Raw genomic sequence first — 26061 nt, 5'->3', positions numbered from 1 at the left:
AATTCCAACGGTACACACCACTTTTACAATATTAATATATATTCAAAAGAAAAATCATTAAATATTATAAATACAATATATAGGAATTAAAAAATATATATAAAAATAAAACAAACAGCAAATCAACAAGAATATAGTTAACAGGAGTAGATCATATTAAACCTTAACAAAATAAAGAAAGAAAAAGATAAGAAAAATCAATAAGCAACAAAAAAGTTTTATTGAACACTGCTGACAAAGTATATTGATAAAAAACTTGAACATGAATATTTGAACCAAATCTACATTCAATCATTTAATAATGTATTCATTCCAATTAAATTCATTTAAGGCTGTGCAAAGGCTAAAAAACTTTCTACTGGTGATATTTTACAGTTTTTCGATTTGTATACTTTCAAGCTATAAACATGAAAAAGTCTTCTCAGGAAAACGTTTTTACCTACTCTGATCAATACTCCGAGATGTGGGCGCCTAAAGTTTAAATTTTTGGGACAGAAAGTTACCGAAAATAACTCAACTAAAAGTTATTTTTGGTCATATTTGATAAATTGAATAATTTTCTCAAAAATGATATTTTTAGGAAATTTTTGTTTTATTCAATCAACGATATCATGAAGAATTTATCCTTAGAGTTTCATGAATTTATCTCTAACCGAATTTGAAATGATTTGTCCCAACAATTTAAACTTTGTGCGCTCATATCTCAAAAAGTAATAATAGGAGAAAATTTCCCTGAGATAACTTTTCATTTCTATAGCTTGATAGTACACAAATCGAGAAACTTTGAAAAATATCACCAGTAGAAAGTTTTTTTTTAGCCTTTGCACAGCCTTAAGACTAGGAGACCCTGCCTTCAAACTTGAGATTCTGTAAGCTCAATGTGTTTTCAAGCATGATTAAGTTGACTGGTAATATAATAAATATGCATGTTTGTAATAAGTTGAAAACATGGAATAATAAGATTATTCTCTTCTCTCGACCATTTTTTAGACAGATGAATAAATAGAATCATTCACTTTCCTCTGAAAATTATGTCTCTCTTAAATGAAAATACTGTAGTTCACTTCTTGGGATGAATAATTTTCATTCAAAATACTAGTGCTTTAAAAAAAGATCATTTCAATTATTGATATACAGTGGAATCCCAAATTAATAAAAACAATATAAAAACTTGTAGTACCCTTTATTATTAAAAACTTGAAAATATTTAAGCAACAACTAGTTTCGACCCTAACTTGGGTCATTTTCAAGTTGAAATGTCGAAGTTATATTGTTTTTTATTAATTTGTACAAAAGTAGCCCATATATAAGTGAAGTGCTTTTATGAAGTGGAATCCCAAAATCCAATCTTCACAGGACCAGGCCGGGGTCGGAACGGCTGAAAGGTCGGATATAACGAGGAGCAAAAAAAAAAAACTTTTTCGGGGCAAACCAGCCGTTTACTGCACTAGATTATAAGTATATACACACTGCTGCTTAATCGTAATTACTGTATCCAATACAACATTATTTTACAGTATTCTTAAAAAATAAATAAAAATCTATGTTATAAAAATGAACAGTTTTTTTACTGATGAGTCAGTTTTTACCTTTACTTTACTTTAGTTGGCTCTACAGTCCTAGGTGGACCTTGGCCTCCTCAACACAATGCCTCCAATCGTCTCTTCTCTGTGATCTTTGCCGCCAGTTGTTGGATACGCCCAGCACACGCAGATCACCTATCACATCATTTATCCATCTCGTTCTTGGTCTTCCTCTCTTTCTCGTCCCCATCATTCGTCCATTCAGCAGTCTAAGTTGTGTCCTTTCCATATTCATTCTCACCACATGTCCAAGCCATTCCATCCTTCTTGCCTTAATAAATCTTACAATATTTCCTTCCCCTATAGCCTCATCGATTTCGCTGTTATGTCTGGTTCTCCAAACCCCTCCATCACATAGTGGTACCCAGATCCTTCGATACATCTTTCTCTCGAATGACTTCAGTGCTCTTTCATCCCTGCTCAGCAGTGTCCATGTCTCTGCTCCATATGTCACAACCGGTCGGACTAACGTCTTGTACATTTTCACTTTAGTTGCTCTTGATACTATTCTACTCTTAAAAATCCTTTGATTTGCAAAATACGCTCGATTGCCCATCATAATTCTGCTAGAAATTTCTTGGCTAATCTTATTGTCGGCTGTCAGTGTAGCTCCAAGATACTTAAACTCACTGACACCTGCAATGCTGCAGTCATCTGATAGTATCAAGTTGTCTACGTGCCTTCTTCTTTCATTTGCAGACATTCTCATATACTATTAGTCTTTCCAATATTAATTTCCAGACCCAGCTCACTTGCTTCCTCTTTCATTGTGAAAACGTTTTTACCTACTCTGATCAATACTCCGAGATGTAAGCGCCTAAAGTTTAAATTTTTGGGACAGATCATTTCAAATTCGGTAAGACATCCATAAAATTTGAGGATAAATTCTTCTTGGTATTGTTGATTTATTAAAAGAAATTTTTTGAGAAAGTTACCAAAAATAACTCAACTAAAAGTTATTTTTGGTCATATTTAATAAATTGAATAATTTTCTCAAAAATTATATTTTTAGGAAATTTTTGTTTTATTCAATCAACGATATCATGAAGAATTTATCCTTAGAGTTTCATGAATTTATCTCTAATCGAATTTGAAATGATTTGTCCCAACAATTTAAACTTTGTGCGCTCATATCTCAAAAAGTAATAATAGGAAAAAAATTCCCTGAGATAGCTTTTCATTTCTATAGCTTTATGATATACAAATCGAAAAACTTTGAAAAATATCACCAGTAGAAAGTTTTTTTTAGCCTTTGCACAGCCTTAAGACTAGAAGACCCTGCCTTCAAACTTGAGATTCTGTAAGCTCAATGAGTTTTCAAGCATGATTAAGTTGACTGCTAATATAATAAATATGCATGTTTGTAATAAGTTGAAAACATGGAATAATAAGATAATTCTCTTCTCTCGACCATTTTTTAGACAGATGAATAAATAGAATCATTCACTTTCCTCTGAAAATTATGTCTCTCTTGAATGAAAATACTGTAGTTCACTTCTTGGGATGAATAATTTTCATTCAAAATACTAGTGCTTTAAAAAAAGATCATTTCAATGATTGATATACAGTGGAATCCCAAATTAATAAAAACAATATAACTTGTAGTACCCTTTATTATTAAAAACTTGAAAATATTTAAACAACGACTAGTTCCGACCCTAACTTGGGTCATTTTCTAATTAAAATGTCGAAGTTATATTGTTTTTTATTAATTTGTACAAAACTAGCCCATATATAAGTGAAGTGCTTTTATGAAGTGGAATCCCAATATCCAATCTTCACAGGACCAGGCCGGGGTCGGAAGGGCTGAAAGGTCGGATATACCGAGGAGCAATAAAAAACTTTTTCGGGGCAAACCAGCCGTTTACTGCACTAAATTATAAGTATATACACACAATTCTGCTGAATAGTAATTATTGTATCCAATACAACATTATTTTACAGTATTCTTAAAAAATGTACAGTTTTTTTACTGATGAGTCAGTTTTCATATTGATACTTGCACTCTGCGCATGCGCATACACTAGGCACATGGACGAATATCCCGAGGTTGGATATGAGGATTCTAATGTACTTCACGAAATAGAAGTTATTAGTATCTGATAATTTATTAATTAGATTGTATTGTATGAGATGTTGTGATATTTCTCCATAATTGAAAGAATAAGACGTTGATATTGTCAATACCACTATATTTGTTAAATTGGCTCCTAAACCTTTTTAATAGCTGCCTGTCATCGCTGTCCCTTCCCAAAGCCTGGAGGAGAGCAAAGGTCATCGCACTTCTGAAACCAGGTAAACCTGCAGACTCTGACTCCAGCTACCGGCTAATTTCACTCCTGTGCCATCCCTTCAAGCTCTATGAGCGTGTAATTTTCCAGCGCAGTTCTTTGAGGGGAGACTCATCCCACAGCGGGCAGGATTCCGGCAGGGTAAATCTTGTACAAGCCACATATTAAACCTCATTGAGCAAATTGAGAATGGGTTTGAGGAAGGTGTCGTCACAGGCATGGCTTTAATAGACCTAACAGCAGCATACGACATGGTCAACCATAATCTCTTGCTCTCCAGGGTTTACAAGATGACTGGAGACATGCACCTCACAAGTACCATCCGTACCCTCCTTCAGAACCGACGATTCTATGTCTGCTTGAATGGAAAAAAGAGCCGATGGAGAATTCATAAGAATGGTCTCCCCCAAGGGAGCGTTCTGGCACCGCTGCTATTCAATGTGTACACAAATGACCAGCCCATCACGCCAAATGCTCACCACTTCCTGTATGCCGATGATCTGGCTATATTAGTCAAAGATGGTTCTTTTGAAGAAGTGGAACTAAGAATGACTCGTGCATTGGAGGAAATATCAGCCTACTACAAGGAGAGCCACCTTAAACCAAACCCAGGGAAAAAAACACTGAAGATGTGGCAGGTGTTGCCATGAAACCTGGTTCTGTGATTTCAATTGAACAAATATAGTAGTATTTATAACATCAACGTATTGTTTTTTATTAATTTGTACAAAACTAGCCCATATATAAGTGAAGTGCTTTTATGAAGTGGAATCCCAATATCCAATCTTCACAGGACCAGGCCGGGGTCGGAAGGGCTGAAAGGTCGGATATACCGAGGAGCAATAAAAAACTTTTTCGGGGCAAACCAGCCGTTTACTGCACTAAATTATAAGTATATACACACAATTCTGCTGAATAGTAATTATTGTATCCAATACAACATTATTTTACAGTATTCTTAAAAAATGTACAGTTTTTTTACTGATGAGTCAGTTTTCATATTGATACTTGCACTCTGCGCATGCGCATACACTAGGCACATGGACGAATATCCTGAGGTTGGATATGAGGATTCTAATGTACTTTACGAAATAGAAGTTATTAGTATCTGATAATTTATTAATTTGATTGTATGGTATGAGATGTTGTGGTATTTCTCCATAATTGAAAGAATAAGACGTTGATATTGTCAATACCACTATATTTGTTAAATTGGCTCCTAAACCTTTTTAATAGCTGCCTGTCATCGCTGTCCCTTCCCAAAGCCTGGAGGAGAGCAAAGGTCATCGCACTTCTGAAACCAGGTAAACCTGCAGACTCTGACTCCAGCTACCGGCCAATTTCACTCCTGTGCCATCTCTTCAAGCTCTATGAGCGTGTAATTTTCCAGGGCAGTTCTTTGAGGGGAGACTCATCCCACAGCAGGCAGGATTCCGGCCGGGTAAATCTTGTAGAAGCCACATATTAAAGCTCACTGAGCAAATTGAGAATGGGTTTGAGGAAGGTGTCGTCACAGGCATGGCTTTAATAGACCTAACAGCAGCATACGACACGGTCAACCATAATCTCTTGCTCTCCAGGGTTTACAAGATGACTGGAGACATGCACCTCACAAGTACCATCCGTACCCTCCTTCAGAACCGACGATTCTATGTCTGCTTGAATGGAAAAAAGAGCCGATGGAGAATTCAAAAGAACGGTCTCCCCCAAGGAAGCGTTCTGGCACCGCTGCTATTCAATGTGTACACAAATGACCAGCCCATCACGCCAAATGCTTACCACTTCCTGTATGCCGATGATCTGGCTATATTAGTCAAAGATGGTTCTTTTGAAGAAGTGGAACTAAGAATGACTCGTGCATTGGAGGAAATATCAGCCTACTACAAGGAGAGCCACCTTAAACCAAACCCAGGGAAAAAAACACTGAAGATGTGGCAGGTGTTGCCATGAAACCTGGTTCTGTGATTTCAATTGAACAAATATAGTAGTATTTATAACATCAACGTATTATTTTTTTCAATTATCATTTATTCTTCCAATGGATGTTTCTAAGCCTTTTCTATAACTGAATATTGGAACTTTATTTTACTATATTTAAAGGGTTTATTGGATATATGAATGAGGTTTATATTAAATTTAAAATGAGTAAGAATAAGGATTTTATTAGACGCCCCCAGTAGTCAGCACCTATGTAATGTAAAGCAAGTTGAGAAATGCATCCTTATCATCAACAATTGTGTGGTGTGTGAGAAACGTTCATTATCAAATGAAATATTTTTTATTTAAAAATGAATGAAATATTATTGAAGTTAAGACATAATAGATTGACAAGTTGCAAATCGGTATGCGAAAAAGGTTGTTTTGGTTTACTTGTACATGTTGTGAAAGTAATTTATTGCGGTATCGGAAATATCAATAACGCATTGCAAGAAATTATTTCTGAATTGAAATCTTCTATTGACAGAAATTTGTTATGAATCTATGACCTCTTCCGTAAAATACAAAACCACATACATTTTCAAACAAAATAAACATGTTGAATGTAATTTTGAACTGTAATCAACACATAATCGGCCGGCTGGTTACTTCTCCAATTAGACTTTCCATATTGGAAAAATTGAAGTGACAACTAATATGAAGTAGAATAAAGTACTGATAAAAACGCTGCCTAAAGATGCAATTCCTTAGCGGCCTTTCGAGACGCGTGGTTAGAGCCGCCGCGGCTGGAGCACATAACCTAAGGATGTGATCACATTGAATGCGTATATGTGCAAGTACAAGTCGAATCATGCAAGCATGAGCCGCCGAACAACAGAATTGAGACGCGTTGCGACTAGCATGTAGCTGCTCATGCTGAACGCACCAGCAAGTGCAAGCGTCCAGTGTGACTGTCCCTATTGCTCTTTCCAGATTTTGTTTCTCATCTGCAAGCTTGGTCATACATAACATGCAAGCGTGCACTTGCACATACACGCATCCAATGTGATCTCACACTAAGAGATCTTACCTAACAAGAGCACATCATCATAAATAATTGGTAAGGAAAAGGAAAAATGTAAAATTGCAACCATATGCATATGGAATATAGTAAGCGGTGGACTCTATGAATAATGAAGCACAAGTAACGTACACTGTATTTAGTTCCAAATAGGCTACAGTATAATCTTAGAGACGGAAACTACTCAAGTATCCTGATAAGAAGGGTTTCAAAAGCCCATCACTCTAATCCACTTGAACATTTTCTGCCATACTAGGCCAAGTCAATTTATATCCATTGATATAATCGACCAGTTACATTTTTTGTTACGAAATCTGTAGGAATTCTGTTAATGAAGTTGTTACAGAAATAAGGAAATCAATGCCGACACGCGGTAAACTTGATAAGGTGTACATAGTATCTTCTTGTAATATTTTCACGTTTATCATAGGGGGTCGTGTGAGCGGTATTGAGTATTACTGTTGCTTTTATATAGTATTACATTTTTTTACGTATAAAAATACGTCTGAGGAAAAGTACGTTCAGTTCGGTTAGGATATCTCTCCTTGGGTGACGCCGTAGTTGACCTATTTGCAAAATTTCAATAGCAAATAATTGACCGAGCGAAGTGAGGTCTAAGATTCAAGTCGACGGTTTTGCATTTCTCTTTATGTTTATATTTATGTTTTTATGTTCCGCATTTACAGCAAAACACAGCAATAGATTTTCATGAAATTTGACAGGTATATTCCTTTTTGAATTTTGCGTCGACGTATACATACGGTTTTTTGAAATTTTGCATTTTAAGGATAATACACAAAGAAAAGGAGTCTCCTTTGAACGCCAATATTACCGTAAAAATCAGACTTTAGAAAATTATTCATCATAAATCAGCTATCTAGTGGACTATAATACTACCCGTTCAAAAACATCGAACATCTTGAAAATTTATCAATGCTCTGTAAGCTTATAATCAGCAAGCATATTTTCCTTAGACTTTTATGAGAGCAAAAATAGTAAAAAAATAGAGGCAAACTTGTTTTTTTTTTAAATGTCACAAAGAGCGGTTATCTCAAAACTATTAAATACAGTATATAAAAAGTTGTAAGATGACTATTATAGGAGACCACTATAATGGACAACAAAATTTTGCTTATATTTTCTGGTTCGGTATAGTTTTTGACAGGCACACTTCTTTTGGGGTAACGGCGTTTTTTGCCAACGCTTTCATCGTTTTTCTGTTCTTGGCAAGTACTTCCTGACACAGCAGATCCAGAAACGTCACTACCAGTTGCATCTGTGGGTGTAGAGTAAATTTCAATTTATTCACCAAAATACATTCACAAAATGAAATTTCCATACCATAGATTATTTATAAGAATAATGTTGGTAACTAATGTAAGGCTGGACACTAAAGACAGGATAAGTGTGAACACAGGACTTGAAACAATACTTTTATAGAGGCGCAGTTTATTACAACTAGATACGACACTGAGTAAGAGTAAGTAGGGAATTTATCCCTTAATTTTTTCATACATGTAATAAGTAGGCCTACCAAAAACCATGAACAGTAAATTTACGTAAAACACTCAACACAGCATAATATAAGTATGAGAATCCAACCTACACAGAGAAATAACAGAATGAATGCATTTTGATATGCTAATGTGAATATAAATTTAGGCGTAATCTAGATAATTAGAGAATTTATGACAAAATTCAAGAAGAGTAGTTTTGGGCTAAAGTCTAGTTTTCCTTTCCTGAATACTATGATTTTTGTTTTATCAAATAAAAGGGCAATGTTCAAAGTTTATAACTCAACCATGAAGGTGACAATATTCTCTTGAACAAGAGCTGGTGCATGTTTTTGGTAATATTCTAAGGATGGTCATCAACGACAGGACAAGTGATTTGAACATGTGTTCACACACATGTGTCATCAGTGTGAGGCTTTGAACAAAAACAAGCTGTTTGACAGCAGTTTCTAACATAACAAAAAATTAACCACTGGAAAATAACAAATTATAATTATACAGAAATAATTTAACCTCACAAAGAGCAGGGAAGAAAAATTAGATATAAGAAATCAAAGATACAAAAACCTAAATTTTGTTCGAAGCCTTTCGCTGTAGTGATCAACAATGTATGACATGTGTGTACACACATGTGCAACACACTTGTCCTGTCAGTAGAACTTTAGTTGACTACTACCTAATAGTAGTCATTTTAGGAAATCAAATAACTACAAATTGCTACCACCTCGAGATTTGGCACATATGTCGTACTTATGATGCAGAATAACATACACTTGAGGCCGGTTTCCGAGCTCGGGATTTGGCCAAGTTCTAGACTTTAAACAGCTGGAGTCAGAAAATTGGCTTTCCGAAACGGGGCGTAGTCGTAGTCATTGTCATAGTCACGTATGAATTAAATTTCGAAAAACTAGGAAATTCAATACAAAATAAAATAAAGAGAGAAAATAGTGTAAAGTTCCAGCTATTTTGAATTAGGTATTTAGGAATGTTTAATTTCGTCAACGAAAACCTTTCCAATTATAGAAATGAGAAAATAAAAACTGCAACTACGCCCCGTTTTGTAAAGACAATTTTCTGACTCCAGCTGTTTAAAGTCTAGAACTTAGCTAAATCACGAACTCGGAAACTGGCCCTAAAAGTTGTCCGCAATAAACTTTGTGCTCCAGTCGCCATTTTGGAGAATGGCATCCATATTTTTCTCTTTTTTACAAAAACTATCCACCGCGGAGAAATATGTATCAAATAAAGTGCCGATAACTTCAACACTCAAGCCATAAAATTGAAAATTCAAAGATGCTTTTCCATTTTTTTTTTTGTATATAACAAAAGTTGAAGATATTTATTCAGAGGGCACTTTTTATATAATAGATTTTTCTCTAAGGAGGATAGTTTTTGTAAAAAAAAGAGAAAAAATTAATTATGGCCACCGTTTTCCGCCGGGAAGGTTTATTGCCTAAGTATGTGGTTTGGCATCATAAATACGATATATGTGCCAAATCCCAAAGTGGTAGCAATTATGTTTCAATGGCGATCTTTAATCAAAAATGACTCCACTATGACAGTTATTCAATAAAATTTCAGTCACTTTGTCATTTCAATTTTTAGTAATTTTAATAAATAAAGTAATGATTTGAAATTCAAATTTGTAAAAATAAAATGTTATTTACCTGCAGACAGTGCATTTCCACTGGTTTTCACGTTACTCTTCTTCTCTTTCCTCTTTTTCTTTTTTTCATCCTCGGCCTCTATTTTACTTTTTTCTTCGTCCAATAGATCACTAGCCATAGGGGCAAGAACTTCATTTTTCCAAGAATGATAAATTGTTAGGGATCTGAAAAAGAGCAACTCAATTATTACAATTATTTATTACGCCCCTCTCCAACACAACAAAAAATATCGGGAGTTTAGTTTTGTCATTAGTTTTGAAGTGGAAATTGGACTTTTTGAAGTGAAAGTGAAATCTTAACCTTATTCTTTTTGAAACTTTTATTTGTTAAAATTTGGGAGAAGACAGTTTTGGGCTATGTCTGTTGTCTTCTCCCAATCATATTATATTTATTAAAATTATGATCTGTAATTGCCAATGAAATAAATAAATAAATGGTAGCAATAAATAGAGAAATGGGAATACCCTGTATTAGGAAGTCAACTCTTGAAGCGCTTTTCTACCACTAAAACTTTAAATTATCTGACAAATAATACCCCTTAATAATTCACACCTAGAATAAAATAGACCTCGAATAAACTGAAGGCGCAATGTGATCGAAATCACAACATAGTGCAGTCGACTGTAGCTTGCAACCTTCATAAGTCATTATTATTCCAAAACCCTAAACACTATTCTATTCAGTTGAAATACGCGGACATTTTAAAGAAAAACTAACAAATTTCAAGTAATAATAATATGCATCATCCAAATGAAAGTTATGAGCTTATTTGCCCCTTAATATCACTCCCTTGCAGAGGGTCGGACTATAGGACAACTGCAATGAAAGCACACAAAAATATTGTGGATTAAGTAAAAAATAACATTTTTACAAAAAACTATTTTTTAGCTCGGATTGTTTAACACAATTTGAAGGGTTTGTTCAGCAAAGGCACGACACTAGGTTCACAAATTTTATCTCATCATCATCATAAGTATCCTCTTTAATAATTATAATTATTAAAATAATTACTTAACTAATTATAACTTTAAAATAATTTGGAAAACTCAGTAAAATAACTTACAGTTTTTGTTCGACGGCAGTGAAGCATAAGTCATCTGTCTCTTCAAAAGTCAAACTGCTGACTTCGTTGAAAAAATCATTCTGCGAATAAAACAAATAAACTAATGTTATGATTTGTATAAATACATTGTTAGGGAGTAGTTACAAATCAGAATAGTTGAGGCATGGTTTGCTAAGCAACAGATATTGTGCATTTTTAGTGTATCAATAAGGCTCATCAAATACAAGGATCATCTTGTCTGTGCTGAGTAATATAAAAGAAGAATTGTTGATAGTTCAAAGCATAGAATTACAGAAGATAATCAGAAGGAGAAGGAATATTATAATTATAGTGATAATTATAATTATCACTTGGGTAGTCTTAAACCAATAAAATACGCGTGAAGGCTGTCTTTTTTACGTCTGACTACGAGCGGAATTTTTCGGCGCATATTCAACATATAGTAATATCTGGCAGAATAAATGCAGATTCAGCGTCTTAGATTTGCAGCAGGTCATTTCACGCCGAGATTCAGCACGTATAGTCAGTCTTTGCCATAAAAGGCCATGCGCTCTGTAACGAGTGGAAAACGCGTCTATTTCGTCCTTAGGCCTAAGCTGTTTTGAGATAATGGTGACCATTCATGAGGTAAAATTATTTTTATTCAAATACCAACATTATGAGAGTATCATTTAAATTTAGATTATGTGAGAACTAAAAGAGACTGTCAAACAATATATATGCGGTGGGAATGGATTACTTATGCAGGAGTTGTGTTAGACAGCTCAACTGCCGAAATATCTCTATAGTGAGGTCCACGTTATAATGGCTGTAAAGAAAGATAGGAGAACAGAGTTGTCGATTCTCTGGCTTGCCACTGCCTTCTATGGAGGATAGCTGATATCAGTACTGTGAGTTCTTATTTAAATCTAGCAGGTAACCTTTGCTTTGCACCGGGAAAAAATCGTGTTGTAAAATGCAATCTTGACCAACTGAAAAAGGCCTATAACCATCCTTCTTTAATTAAAAATCTATGCAAAATTTCAAGTTAATTAGTTCAAACGTGATGATGCATTTCCGTCATTTGTGTATTTCCTATCCCGTACATGTATAAGCCGATTCTTTTCTTTTTTATATCATAGTCTAGATTGATAAATACAGGGCGTTTCCAAACTCCCTACCAATATTCTAGGGCATTGTTCCTGGCTACGAAACATATCTAAATATTTTCAAAACTGTCCGAAAGTCCTTGAGTTAGGCACACAGCCGCCATTTTGTTTTTTCACTTACTATTTTTTTTTAAATGGCTTAACATACGGGAGTGAAAAATGGCAGAGTAATTCATGACAACTAGGCAGAGCTACAAAAAAACTATGACAATTTTTCATGAAAAATAAAAATGGTGGCTGTTCAAAATGTTATTTCTTGAATAACCAAACAACCGTTGATTTTACTAAAATATTACAAGAATAATTAATTAATTAACTTATTTCATAATTCAAATTTCAAATTTGAACGAATATTAAGTGAGATAAGGCGTCTTTAGTGACGAGATAGGTGACCTACCTTAAAAGAGTTATGCAACATTATATTATTGTTTGAAGTAATCTAAAATCGTTTACTAATAACATGCAATGCAAATGGAGATTGTTGCATTATTGAGGCGACTTCATCAGCATGCCTCGGTGTGCACTGTAACAAACCTTCAGTGGTCACTTATCACTGAAGCTGCCATATCTCACTTGTTATTCGTTCAATCTTGACAGATAAGGTGTCAATCGATTTGTATTTAAATTCAATAAAAAAAAGTTATTCTTGAAAATTTTTGTTAAATCAACGGTTTTATGGTTATTCAGGAAATAACTTTTTAAAATGTATGAATTCAGGGCTACTTTCTTATATATATATATATATATATATATATATATATATATATATATATAATATATATATATATAACTATTAGTTATAATTTGTATTTTTATTCTATTATTTTATTAATTTCAAAGGGTACTATAATTCTTTTCTATAAATTCAAGAAACAACATTTTGAACAGCCACCATTTTTTATTTTTCATGAAAAATTGTCATAATTTTTTTGTAGCTCTGCCTAGTTGTCAATCTGCAATTTTTCACTCCCGTATGTTAAACCATTATTTTAAAAAAATAGTAGGTGAAAAAAAACAAAATGGCGGCTGTGTGCGTAACTTAAGAACTTTTGGACAGTTTGAAAATATTTATATATGCTTCGTATCCAGGAACAATGCCCTAGAATATTGGTAGGGAGCTCAGAAACACTCTGTATATATAATTAACATTTTTTCAAAGAACTATTTTGTTTCAGCTTGTAGAGTAGCGCAAATATGTAACCCTATTATCACAGGTCAATAGTGTCACACATTCTACATCTATATTTAACATTTGCACAAAACTAATGACAGCCAGTTTGACCCTCTAGCAGCCTGAATAAATAAAGTCAATTGAATTAACAAGTTATGTTATTTCATCCACACTTACCCATATATATTCTCGACTTGTTCTTCTCACGATTTCTCCTTCATATTTCTTTCTTTTTTCCTCTTCAAGTTTTGCACTTTGTTTCCTGATGAGTTTCTTTCGGAGTTTTCTATTATTTACTGTTACAGCTCCATTAGCAGCAAGTTGCATTAGCTTATCTTTTTCGGCTACTTTGACCTGCCTACTTGTGCTTGACGTAGGTTTTTTCGGAACCAACGGAATTTTGAAAATCGAACTGTCGTTACTAACTTCAAGGTTTTTCCTAGATGTCTCAGAATAAGATATATTGTCCAATTCTCTCTGTGAGGCTGGATCATTTTTCGATGTTTTTGGTTCATTATTTGATATTTCCAGTTCAGCACGAGTTTCAGAAAACGAGCAGTCTTCATTAACTTCAATTACAGGCATATCAGAATTTGACTTGTTCTGCAATCTTTTGCTTAATCCAGATTTTTTATTAGTTTTAATTCTTTTCAGAAGAATTTGCACGATTTTGGGAGATTTTGCACCATTAATTTGAATTGGTCTCCCAATTGTCTTTGGATTAAATTTTTTCCTTAAAACTGATCCTTCAAAAGACTTATACTTGAAAATTTTTAAAATCTCTCCATTCGTCTTTAATTTTTTCATTAGAGAGGGTTCTACGGTACTATCTCTTATTATTTTCAAAACATCATCAATCTGGGATACTGTCATAGGACCATGAACTTGAGCTTCTTCTTTAGATTTCCGTTGTTTAATATCATTGGAACTTTTAGCCGGTTTTACAGATTTCTTAGCTTGAATATTTTGAGAGTTGTTCTCAATTATGCTAGTGCTGATTTGTTGATTATTGTCTTCAGCATTATTTGACGGTTTCGATGCTTTTTTAAATTTGAGCCCTTTGCCAACATTTGACAGTTTTTCCTCACGAATTTTCTGTAAATGCCTGACTTTTTGTTCTTTGTAGGCCAGCACAAAGGAAGGTGGCTCTGGATTTTTTCCTGTGAAGGTAGAAATTAGACAAATCAATAATTTGAAAATATTGAAAAATCACAAATATTTTTATAGAAAATGTATCTTGGATGATTTTAAGAACCTTCATGTGCATTGCTGATAAAGTGGTGATTGGGGAATGATGTGTAACGGATTATTAAGGATGATTGTAAAGGATGTGTAACAATGAGTGGAGGTTGCCGGAGAGGAAGTCAAGAGAAGGAGGGGAGGTTGATAGAGATAGTAAAAGTTATAATAGAGTTGTAACATAAATAATAGAGTTGTTGAAAAGGGTAAAAGAAAGGAGACGGGGCCGCGCTACCTGTGCACTGGGCTATTGTTCCAAAAAGGTGCATCCTCTAACTCTCGATTAGTATACTTTATTGTCCTCTGATTCCGCTTCATTACCCTCATTACTGACCCCGTGAGGTTTCTTGAAGGCAATTCTAGCTGGTAGCACCAACTTATCTATTACTTTGCACCTTAAGGGCCCTACACACTTACGGATTTCACCTGTGTCCTTGAACGGCTAGGTGCAAAATCACTACACACTTGTTGTGAGCAACGCGAGTCCCGCTGGCCGTACTTTTCAATCATCTCTACCGAGTGATCCGTGGTCTAGTGGATAGAGTGCTTGCGTAGCAGCATAGAGATCCCGGGTTCAAACCCCACTGAGAGCCAAAAGTTTTTTAAACAGATCACTCCCGTGTTATCGGATGGGCACGTTAAACTGTCGGTCCCGGCTGAAGTATGACAGTCGTAAGGCCCATTGACGGCTTAAATTATATATTCAGGCGGTGGGACCTTCCCGCAAGGGACTCCCCACCAACAAAAGCCATACGAATTTACTTTTTATCTCTACCGAAATTTGAATCGTTCAATAATGGGGAAAGAGGAATTTTGATTTCAGATTTTGGAATGGAGATAGAGGAATTTTGTTTTCAGATTTGGATTCAGAGACCACAAATTCTTTAAGACTGTGCAAAGGCTAAAAATAGACTTTCTACTGGTGATATTTTTCAAAGTTTTTCGATTTGTATATCATCAAGCTATCAAAATGAAAAAGTTTTCTCAGGAAAACATTTTTTTCCTATCATTACTTTTTGAGATATGAGCGCCAAAAGTTTAAATATCTGGGACAGAACATTTCTAATTCGTTAAGAGATAAATCCATGGGATTTGGAGGCCAAGTCCGTCTGTTACTTGTATTATCTACAATTATTGAATGAATCAGTGATCAAGTACTTGTAATATTATTGTATTATTCGCAATGGTTCATTTGATGAGACTCAACTTGCTCTGACTCCGCTCATTAGTGGTCCCGTGTGCTTTTCTACTACTTTGCACCTTTTATCTGTTACTTGTATTTTCAGCAATTATTGAATGTAAATCAGTGTTCAAGTACTTGTAATATTGTTAATTCTGTGTAAATTATTAGGTAGTTATCAGTTTATAGTTGTTTCTAGTTTACCTCCGTGTGTTATAGTGTTATAAGTAATAAAGCTAATCAGTATAAATCGTCTCAAGCGTTTTATTAGTGTAGAAACCCGCAACAGTATTATTCCCAATGGTTCATTTGATGAAACTCGACTTGCTCACAAGCTGTATACAGACTAACTTGAGTTACATACAATACAATACTTATTGAATGTACGATTTTTTTGGCGTCCTTTCAAATTCTATTAGATTGAACACATCTTGGCAAACATATGATGTGTATTATGTGTTTGTCAAGTCCCATTCAATCTTGAAGAATTTATAAGGACGGCAAACAATAGTACGTCCAAAAATCGATGTGGGCTTTACACACAACCTACGTTTGACTAAATTTGTATTTATCATCGATAGTAATGTGTGTGTTTATCCAATCACTGTATGTTACCACTGGTTTATAGCTGAAAGTACCTTTAAGTAACCACACTGGTCTGCCATTATATTCCTCGGAGTAGAAACCTTAACAATAGACCACGAAAATGTGGATATTCAATAACAATAGGCGACCACTAAAGGGTCACTAGAACTTCTACCTGTCCATCTATTGTTATCGGCGGCTCCGTCTCGTTTCTTAAGCCCGATGAAAAATATAAATATAATATGATAATTTTTAACATGGATTAACACGTGTCAATGTAATGAATAAACAATGTCTAATGACTTACAGATTTTAGTAGGAAAGAGAGGGAAAAATAAACTTGGCCGTTCAACCGTTTTGAATGCTATAGTTCAAAAAGATATAAGACTTTCGCCTACCTACAAATTCAATTTCTCAAGTCTTTGAAATACCATTATTAAATGAAAAACATGATATAAGATCAAAAAATTTATTTATTTTTTCATCTTTCCTCTTTTTTATAATTTATTTGTTAGGTTTTCTGTTATTTACAGACGGATTTCTGGTATAAATAGTGAATTTTTTAATCATGCCTTACCTCTTCTTGAGAAGAAGTTGAGAACTAAACAATAAAAAAGTAGATAAAAGAAGAGAATTGAAAAGGAAGAACAGCATGGATGTGTAACAATGAGTTGAGAGGAAGAGAAGGAGGGGAAGTTGATAAAAATAATAAAAGCAGTTGATGAAAAATATAAATAAGAGTGGAGTTTGAATAAATATGACAGAGAAGAGGTGAATGAGGAAACGGAAGTAAAACAAAAAAGGAAGAAATGGATAAGGAAAAGCAGGATAAGAAAGGGGAGATGGCGATCAGAATAAAAACAACAAAGGAAAGTAGGAGGAGGACAAAAATAAGATTCGATTGGATTAGTTAGAATGGTTGAATAAGATAAAAAAACAAATGGAAAAGAGATGAATGAGGGTTAGAGTTATTTTAAATATACACTCACCAAAAGTCCGATTAAGCGAATACATTTCCAGTTCAGCTCTTAGTTGATCCCTCTCCATCTGAGTTTTGCGTGCCCACTCCTTATCACTGAAATACTTTTCAATATCGAGTCGCACACTGAGGCTACGAGGCGGGTCCGCATTAATGGATGGCCCAGTTTCTTTTCTGCTCTGAGATGATAAAGATGCGGACACATCCGAATTCGTCGCCAATGGTTTAGTGATGGTGCTACGACAGCTACCACTGGTACTTGCTCCTTCATTCACCCTGTATACTTTTTTGCTTGATGTTGCTTTCAGCCTGGCTATTCTTGCAACATTCTCTTCTTCTCTCTTCTTGTAATCTTTTATGAAGTAGGGTTCTTGTGGTTGTAAGCCTGTAATAAAACAACATGAAAACATTTTATAATAGTGGATTTAGACAGGTATTAGTGGAAAAGGATATTGTCAATCACGATAGAATTATTTAGAACATTACACACAAGTTTACAGGAGAGACAACACTGTATGACAAATAATAAGAAAGAAGTAAATATCAGAGCTTGTTTGCAAATTTATATAAATGAATCTTTTTATTTACACCAAATGTAATTTTGGGCAAAATTGGAGTTAACTTCTCAACTATGATTAGCTAACGAATATTTTCTTAGTAAATACATTTTTTTTTTACAAAAAAGAATTGTCCTATAAATATTGGAATAGACTTTTTTATTACAATTATTATCACATAAACAATAATTCAATGGCAATATTATTCAATAATAAATGACAGTGGGCGAACTTGAGTAAAGTTCAAAATAAAAGGAGATAATGCTGTTGATACATTTTTTTAAAACGAGATAGAGGCCGGATACAAGGTATTCGGATAGATTTCTATTTTGGCACACTGTTTTGGTATTTATTATTGAATTATAATATTGCTATTTTAAATGAAATTACAATGAAACAATATTATTTGCTTCGAGGCCTGTTACAATTCGTTTCTAATTTTACCGCTTTCAAACTAAAAAATCATTTGGATACTATGAAAAACAACATGAAAATATGTAAGTGAATAATTTACTACCTATATCTTTTATACAGCAATTAAAGGAATATGAACATTTTTGTCAAAGAATCAAAAGAGTTTACTAGTAATAAATAATATAAAAAAATAGGGCCACACCACGTGAAATCACCCAAGCCTAGAACTGTACAGTACAGTAAAACTTCAACAGAAGAACTTTTTTCTCATGTAATGGAATTAAATTTTACATCTGATAACGTGCGGAATTGTAAACAAGGATAATAGAATAACAAGAATAGAGAGAATGTTTAAGACAAAAATATCAGCGAAATTGCAAAAATAGTTCAATGTTACGTCCATGCTACTGCACAGCTAACCTGTTTGCTGCCAAGCTAAAGAAAAGTACTGTGATGATAAAACAGCTGTAATATTTATAATCTGTTATCTCTGTTACTAAGACACATATTTAATGTCGAATAAAGCTCGTGTTGAGTCAAATTCTATTACAATTTATTCGACATTAAATATAAAATAAATGGGTCCGAAAAGAAAAACGAGTAAACGTCAAGATTTAGTCAGTGAAGGAGAAAACGATTCGCAAAACCAAATGCTTGGAAAAATACTGAAACCAACAGTTTTATCGATTGACCAAGATTCAGATGAAGCACCGAAAACGTGGAGACATTGGAAGGTAACATTTTTAAACTTCTTAAAAAACAATTCAATCCCGAAAAAGGATGAATTGAATGTTTTGATCAATTATGTGTCACCGAATATTTTTGAAAGTATTTGCAATTGTATATCATTTGAAGAAGCTATAACAACTCTTGAAGAAAGCTTTATAAAACCTCAAAATGTAGTACATGCACGTTACTGCTTATCTAAAGCAAAACAAACCCATGGAGAATCAATTGATCAATTCTATAATAAACTAAAACGGCTAAGTTTACCATGTAACTTTCAAGCAGTCACGGCTGACGATAACAAAAGTGAATATATCCGAGACGCGTTCATCTCCGGATTAGAATCATCGAAAATCAGACAACATCTTTTCGAAATGAAATCGCTAACTTTGCAAGACGCTATCTCACAAGCACGAATGTTAGAGAATGCTGAAAACATTGCTAAAGAATACGAAACCAGTTCAGAATATGTTAACACAGTCCTAGCAAACGAGAATAAAAATACCGAGAAAATGACTTTAGTCCGTAATTCTTACCAAAAGAAGATTTAATGCAGATTTTGTGGCTATAATAATCATACTGATAATAGCCAATGCCCAGCAAAAGGACAACCATGCCTAACTTGTAATCGAATAGGCCATTTTTCAAAAGTATGCAGAGCACGAAACGATAAAAAAAACCAAATGGTATCTGCCACAGTAATTTCAGCAGCAAATACCAGCACTGACCTCTCAAAATGTCTTGTTCCTATACGTGTTAATGGAATAGATACATTGGCACTATTAGACACTGGGAGCACAGCAAGTTTTATAGATAAGAAACTAGTAGTACAATCAAAGATGAAAACTATGCCATATTCCAATTTGATTACATTTGCTTCAAGTGCCTGCAACACTAAAACAACTGAGTGCGCTTTGAGTGAAATATATTTCCAGAACGAAGAATATAATGATTTTCCTTTGATCGTATTGAACAAATGTTGCGCTAGTGTAATTTTGGGACACGATTTTCTAAAGAACTTTTCATCCATCACTTTTGATTTCGGTGGATCTAAAGCAGCACTACAACTGAATGAAGACAATGACGCAAGAAGGCCTACTTATGAAATTAAAAAGTGTGCTCTAGCCCAAGCTACAGTAGAACCTGTCTCATTGTTTCGTGATCTTCAACCGGACTGTCGGTCTATAATAACTAAATCGAGACGACATTCAGAAGAGGATTTCTTGTTTATGATGAATGAAGTCAAACGGCTTGAAGATGCTGATATTATAGAAAATAGTCATTCTTCTTGGAGAGCTCAAGCATTTGTTACTTCAAGAGAGAACCAAAAGAAACGTATGGTGATTGACTATTCACAGACCATCAACAAATTCACGAATTTGGATGCCTATCCACTACCACTAATGGAAGAATTAGTCAATAAGGTAGCGCAATATAAAATATTCTCATCTATTGACCTGAAATCTGCCTATCACCAGATACCAATCTTGCCTGAGGAAAGGCATTTCACCGCATTTGAAGTTGGACACAAACTGTATCAATTCAAAAGAATTCCGTTCGGAGTCACGAATGGAGTAGCTGCTTTCCAGAAAGTGATTGATCAAATCATAGAAAAGAAAATTTGACATCATGTTATGCCTATTTAGATGATATTATTGTATGCGGAAGGACCCAAGAAGAACATGATGAAAATTTAGAAAATTTCTGGAGAGCAACAGAAAAATATGGCCTCACGATTAATGAAGAAAAGTGTAAAATATCTATGGAGAATTTAACCTTTCTGGGATTCGAAATTGGTCAGGGTATGATTAAGCCCGATCCAGATCGATTGAAACCACTCCTTGACTTACCAGCTCCAAAAAATCAGAAAGAATTGAAGCGTGTCCTTGGAATGCTTGCACACTACTCCAAATGGATAAAGAATTTTCAAAAAAGATCCATCCACTTGTGCATAATACTCACTTCCCGTTGAATGAAGAATGCAGAAATATATTTGAATCATTAAAGAAAGAAATAGGATCTGCAGTTCTAGTGCACATTGATGAAAAAGTCTATTGGAGCAGTATTAACACAGAATGAGAGACCAGTGGCGTTTTTCTCAAGAACTCTTTCCACATCTGAAACTAGGCACTCTGCAGTGGAAAAAGAAGCTTATGCCATTGTGGAATCAATCAGGAAATGGCGACATTACTTACTTGGACGAGAATTTACACTTATCACAGACCAGAAATCAGTTTCATTCATGTTTAGTAATAAACAAACCAGCAAGATTAAGAATGACAAAATCCAACGATGGCGCCTTGAATTGTCAGAATATAAGTTCAATATAATTTATAGAGTTGGAAAAGAGAATATACCAGCAGATACACTATCAAGAGTCTGTGCCACTGTTGGATGCCATACAGATATAAAGAAACTGATAAAAATTCATGAGGACCTGTGTCATCCAGGAGTTACTCGACTCCATCATTGGACCAAAACAAAGAACTTACCATATTCAATAGATGATGTAAAAGAAGTATGTTCCAAATGTATTACATGTTCTGAAATGAAACCACGCTATGCCAAAGGAACTGGCCGCCTTATCAAAGCAACTCGACCATTTGAACGTCTTAATATGGATTTCAAAGGCCCACTACAATCAAGTTCAAGGAACAAGTATATTTTAGTTCTTATAGACGAATATTCCAGATTCCATTTGCCTTCCCCTGTCCTGACATGACTACTAATACAGTAATAAAACACCTTACATCACTATTCTCTCTTTTTGGTGTACCGTCTTACATACATTCCGATAGAGGAACATCGTTTATGTCATCAGCTTTGAAAAATTTCCTACTATCAAAAGGAATTGCCAGCAGCAGAACATCGCCCTATAATCCAGCCGGTAATGGGCAAGTCGAACGGTACAATGGAGTTATATGGAAAAGTGTGATGCTAGCCCTAAAATCGAGAGGTTTGAACAACAGTCACTGGGAACAAGTTCTCCCCGATGCCCTTAACTCTATTCGTTCCCTATTATGCACAAGCACCAACTGCACACCACATGAGCGGATGTTTTTACATGCAAGAAACTCAAGTAATGGAAAACCATTACCAACCTGGCTATTGACACCTGGACCAGTATGGTTGAAGAAGATGACAAAAAACTCAAAACAAGAATCGCAAGTTGAAAAAGTTGAATTAATCGAGAGTAACCCTGAATATGCATTTGTTCGCCACAACGACGGCAGAGAATCGACAGTCTCACTTCGCCAGCTCGCCCCATACCCCACGAGTGCCGATTGATATTAAGGGAGGAAGATTGTGATGATAAAACAGCTGTAATATTTATAATCTGTTATCTCTGTTACTAAGACACATATTTTAATGTCGAATAAAGCTCGTGTTGAGTCAAATTCTATTACAAGTACTCTATTGCTAACTAATAAATTTTCATTTCCATGTTTTTAAAATATATGCTGCTCTACAAAAAAACCTTCCGTATTTACAATTTACATCACAATACATGCATTTGAAAAATACAACACTTTTGTTAATTACAAATTGCAGTAGTAGCCATACAAAAAGTTCTACATGCAGAGTGCAATTTTCGGTTCTAAAATATTACTAATAGAACTAATAAAATTTTGATAAAATATAACATCATAAACAAGAAAAACGACAAAAAAATTAAATCACAACACATAAAACTCAAACCATAATAAGTTATTCTTACAAGAGCTATGATGATATAAATTGTCATTATTATTCTATTGATACCGTTACTAACATTCTGTTGAATTTACCAGCAATACACAATGTACAAAATTAGAAGTATTCAACTCTTAAAATAATATTAATAAAAATGCTACAAATAACAAAAGTTTAATATAGCTGCAACAATAAAAAATAAAGACTAACCTATCCATCTATGTACAAAAATAAAGATTATTTGCAAGAGTGCTAGCATGTGTTGTAAATGATAAATAATGTTAATCTATCAACAATGGTAATAGTAATGAATAATTTGATTATACAGTAGTAGGGGCGCGTTATAAAGTTAGCGCTTGATTTACATTGGTATTGCTATCCTTGTCTTTCATTAGACAAAGCAGATAGCGCTATCCTTTTCTAGCTCTTCAACCTTACCAGATTGTTGTTGAACGATATAGAAACATAATTAATTACCAAAATGTTCAATCTAAATTATGAAAATTAAATATCAAATCATCAAATAAAATTTTCTTGACGAGTAAAATATAATATTGATCATTATAAACAGAAATGAACTGTTAATATGATAATATGAATAAATGAACAGCTAATCTACATATATAAGATGAGATTTATACAGGAATCAGCTATCTACTATAAAATGGATCAACAACGAACGCTGTTGTCCTATATCTTTCAACGTGGACCACACTATAGTTATGAGGTGAGGATCTCAGTTCGGCTACACTTCGATTCACCCTGCCTATGAAATTACTTTAACAAAACGTGAAAGGTTCTATTTAATTATGATTTAATGATAAAATGAAAGGTTGAGGCGGTTAGGTTTTGCGGCAATATGTTAGTATTATTTGAAATGTTTTTATGATTTTAAATAATAAACACAAATAACGGAAACGTGAAAAGCAGAATAACTAAAATACAGCATGGAATGGATGTAACCAGTTATTAGGTATGTATATGTGAATAAAGAGTAGAAACACAATGAGTAAAAAGTAAAGCCAATAATTCAAAGCTTATCTTTTAGAGTAGAAGCTCTATCAAGTTGATAAAAATAAATCCTAATTATTTTCATTTATTAAAAAACGTTTGCAAAACTAATAACAGCCACTGTGAACGTGAAGGTATACTAGAACAGTTCACAAGAGTTTTATATAGAATCAAAGGTCAGTCCAAAAGTTAGTGTATAAAATCAAACATGTGAATGTTTTATTGGGTTTTAACAATATTAAGGCTGTTCGATACACCTTTTTATTTGTATTTAAATTGGATAATCTATTTCAATATAATTGTTAAGATCATTATAACTGTGAGAAAAAGTGGCAACTGAAATTTTCAAGTGGTCTAATAAACGAGTTATGGGTTGTTGAAGTGCTAAACTCAGTTTTCTTTCCAGATCATAAACGGTTTCGAATTTTCCATTGGAGTTTTTTTAATACATTCAGTATATCATTGGCTTTGTTCTATATGCATTTTTCGAGATTAATGCCAAAATAAACAATTTATCGAATTTACAAAAAAATGTTTATTTTTTATTTATAAACGAAATGGGGAATAAAATGTTTTAGTTTGGGAAGGTACATTTTTTGAATTTTTAAGAGATGTTCTAATAATATAGTCGAAACCGTTTATGATCTGGAAAGAAAACTGAATCTGGAAAGTTAGCAGCACTTCAACAACCCATAACTCGCTTATTAGACAACTTAAAAATTTCAGTTGCCACTTTTTCTCACTCTTATATCTTAACAATTATATTGAAAACGATTATCCAATTTAAATAATGAAAAAAGTGTACCGAACAGCCGTATGTTAATTGGATCGTAGACTAGCATTAAACTGGTGTCATATCTTTATTTCATTAATATGAGAACTGAATCTACCGTTGACATGTTTGTCAGACAAGATGAAATAATTTAAAGATTATAGAGGCTTTCTGACAATATTTATTTACGAATTGAAACTAGCCCAGCAAATGACGTTCAAAACAATAAACAAAAAATAAAATCATTCTCAACCATGATCATTAACTTTTTCTATGTACCGTGTTCTCTACTCTTTCAAGTTTCAAATCCTAATAATAAACCATTCCGCGTTGCAACCATAACAAAATTAAAACTATTGATTGATGATATCACAAAATATAAATAAATATACCGTTAAACGTTAATAGTTTCCTATTATTGAGAAGATTAGGACTGTGAGTTTGAGTCTGAACAACAATGTTTTTTTAAATGTATTAAAGAGACTACACATTCCTATAAGAACACCATCCAATAACATGCTAACTAGATCAGAGTGTAGAGAATGCACAGCAAATGAAAATAATTAGTACAAAGGCAATACAATTTTTTTAAATATCTTTGAAGAAATACTCATCAAACAGTGCAATAACAATACAAATAGAAGCATGCTCATGTAAACATTAACCATTCTCTGCTTATAATCCTGCAATACACCACATCCACCTTAATCCCTTTCTAATTACTGTATACATACAGCTCTACTGGTATCGTTCCCTTCAATATTGAGATGTTGAAGCCGGAATGTTCTGAACTGATGTAAAATCTATTCATCAGGTATGATGAAACTCCGAATTGTTTCAAACGTGAAGAAGATTCATGTTATCCATGGATGTGAACTGCTTCTTGCTAACAATCAATACATAACATCTTATTTTACAAAAACAAACTTACTAAATTTTAAAAACATTCTCAGGTTTATTAGGTTTCAAAAACCAAATAGTTAACAAGGAAGCTTCCCCGAAACACATCACACAATAATCGGAAATACTATATAACTTTGGGTAAAATAAGATTAAGATAGTAAGAACCATTTGTAATATTATTACCTTGCACACTAGTGCGTTACATAATTTAGAGATGTTACCAAACTGAATTTAACATCTAAAAAATTGGATCAAAACATAAAACATCAGAAACCACTCAATCCTCAGACAACCTGTGTTAAGCTGCGTTTAAAACGAAACAGTGTCGTTGACAAAAGACAGTGGCAAAATGTCGTTGACATTTAAAAATTTTTTGTGAAATTGTCACAGTAACATTTGTCAATGACAAAAAAATTGTGTTAAAGATTATTTGTTAATGGAAGAAGCTGCTCTTAGAAATGTCGATGACACATCAAAAACTTCTAAAATTTCTTGCGACATTGCCAATGTAAAATTTTTTCACTCACAGAAATAGTGTGTCAATGAACGAATTTAGGTTTTCCATCA

The 26061-nt window shown here is 33.8% G+C and overlaps 1 protein-coding gene across 1 annotated transcript; it reads right to left on the bottom strand.

Annotated features, from left to right (window-relative positions):
• Positions 1-6542: 6542 nt before the first annotated feature.
• Positions 6543-25496, bottom strand: LOC111045745. The gene is made up of 7 exons (XM_039444658.1): positions 25326-25496; positions 17429-17803; positions 13613-14595; positions 11117-11196; positions 10054-10217; positions 7979-8148; positions 6543-6611 (listed from the first exon to the last, which is right to left on the bottom strand). Exons 2-7 carry the CDS (start codon positions 17484-17486, stop codon positions 6543-6545), a joined length of 1524 nt encoding a protein of 507 aa, XP_039300592.1. The 5' UTR covers positions 17487-17803; positions 25326-25496.
• Positions 25497-26061: the final 565 nt, after the last annotated feature.

Source organism: Nilaparvata lugens, unplaced genomic scaffold, assembly GCF_014356525.2.
Source record: "Nilaparvata lugens isolate BPH unplaced genomic scaffold, ASM1435652v1 scaffold51_1_2, whole genome shotgun sequence".
NCBI classification, from domain to species: Eukaryota; Metazoa; Arthropoda; class Insecta; order Hemiptera; family Delphacidae; genus Nilaparvata; species Nilaparvata lugens.
Note: the sequence above shows the minus strand (reverse complement) of the source record. Positions and strands in the feature narration are given on the sequence as shown.

Excerpts from the sequence above, each read along its gene's own strand:
- LOC111045745 (XM_039444658.1), bottom strand. The coding sequence starts at position 17,486 with ATGGAGAGGGATCAACTAAGAGCTGAACTGGAAATGTATTCGCTTAAT. Across the intron at positions 11,197-13,612 it reads CAAGTCGAGAATATATATGG|AATGATTTTTTCAACGAAGT; the intron begins GTAAGTGTGGAT and ends TTTTATTCGCAG. Across the intron at positions 6,612-7,978 it reads TTTTGTTGTCCATTATAGTG|GTTATGTGCTCCAGCCGCGG; the intron begins GTCTCCTATAAT and ends TCACATCCTTAG.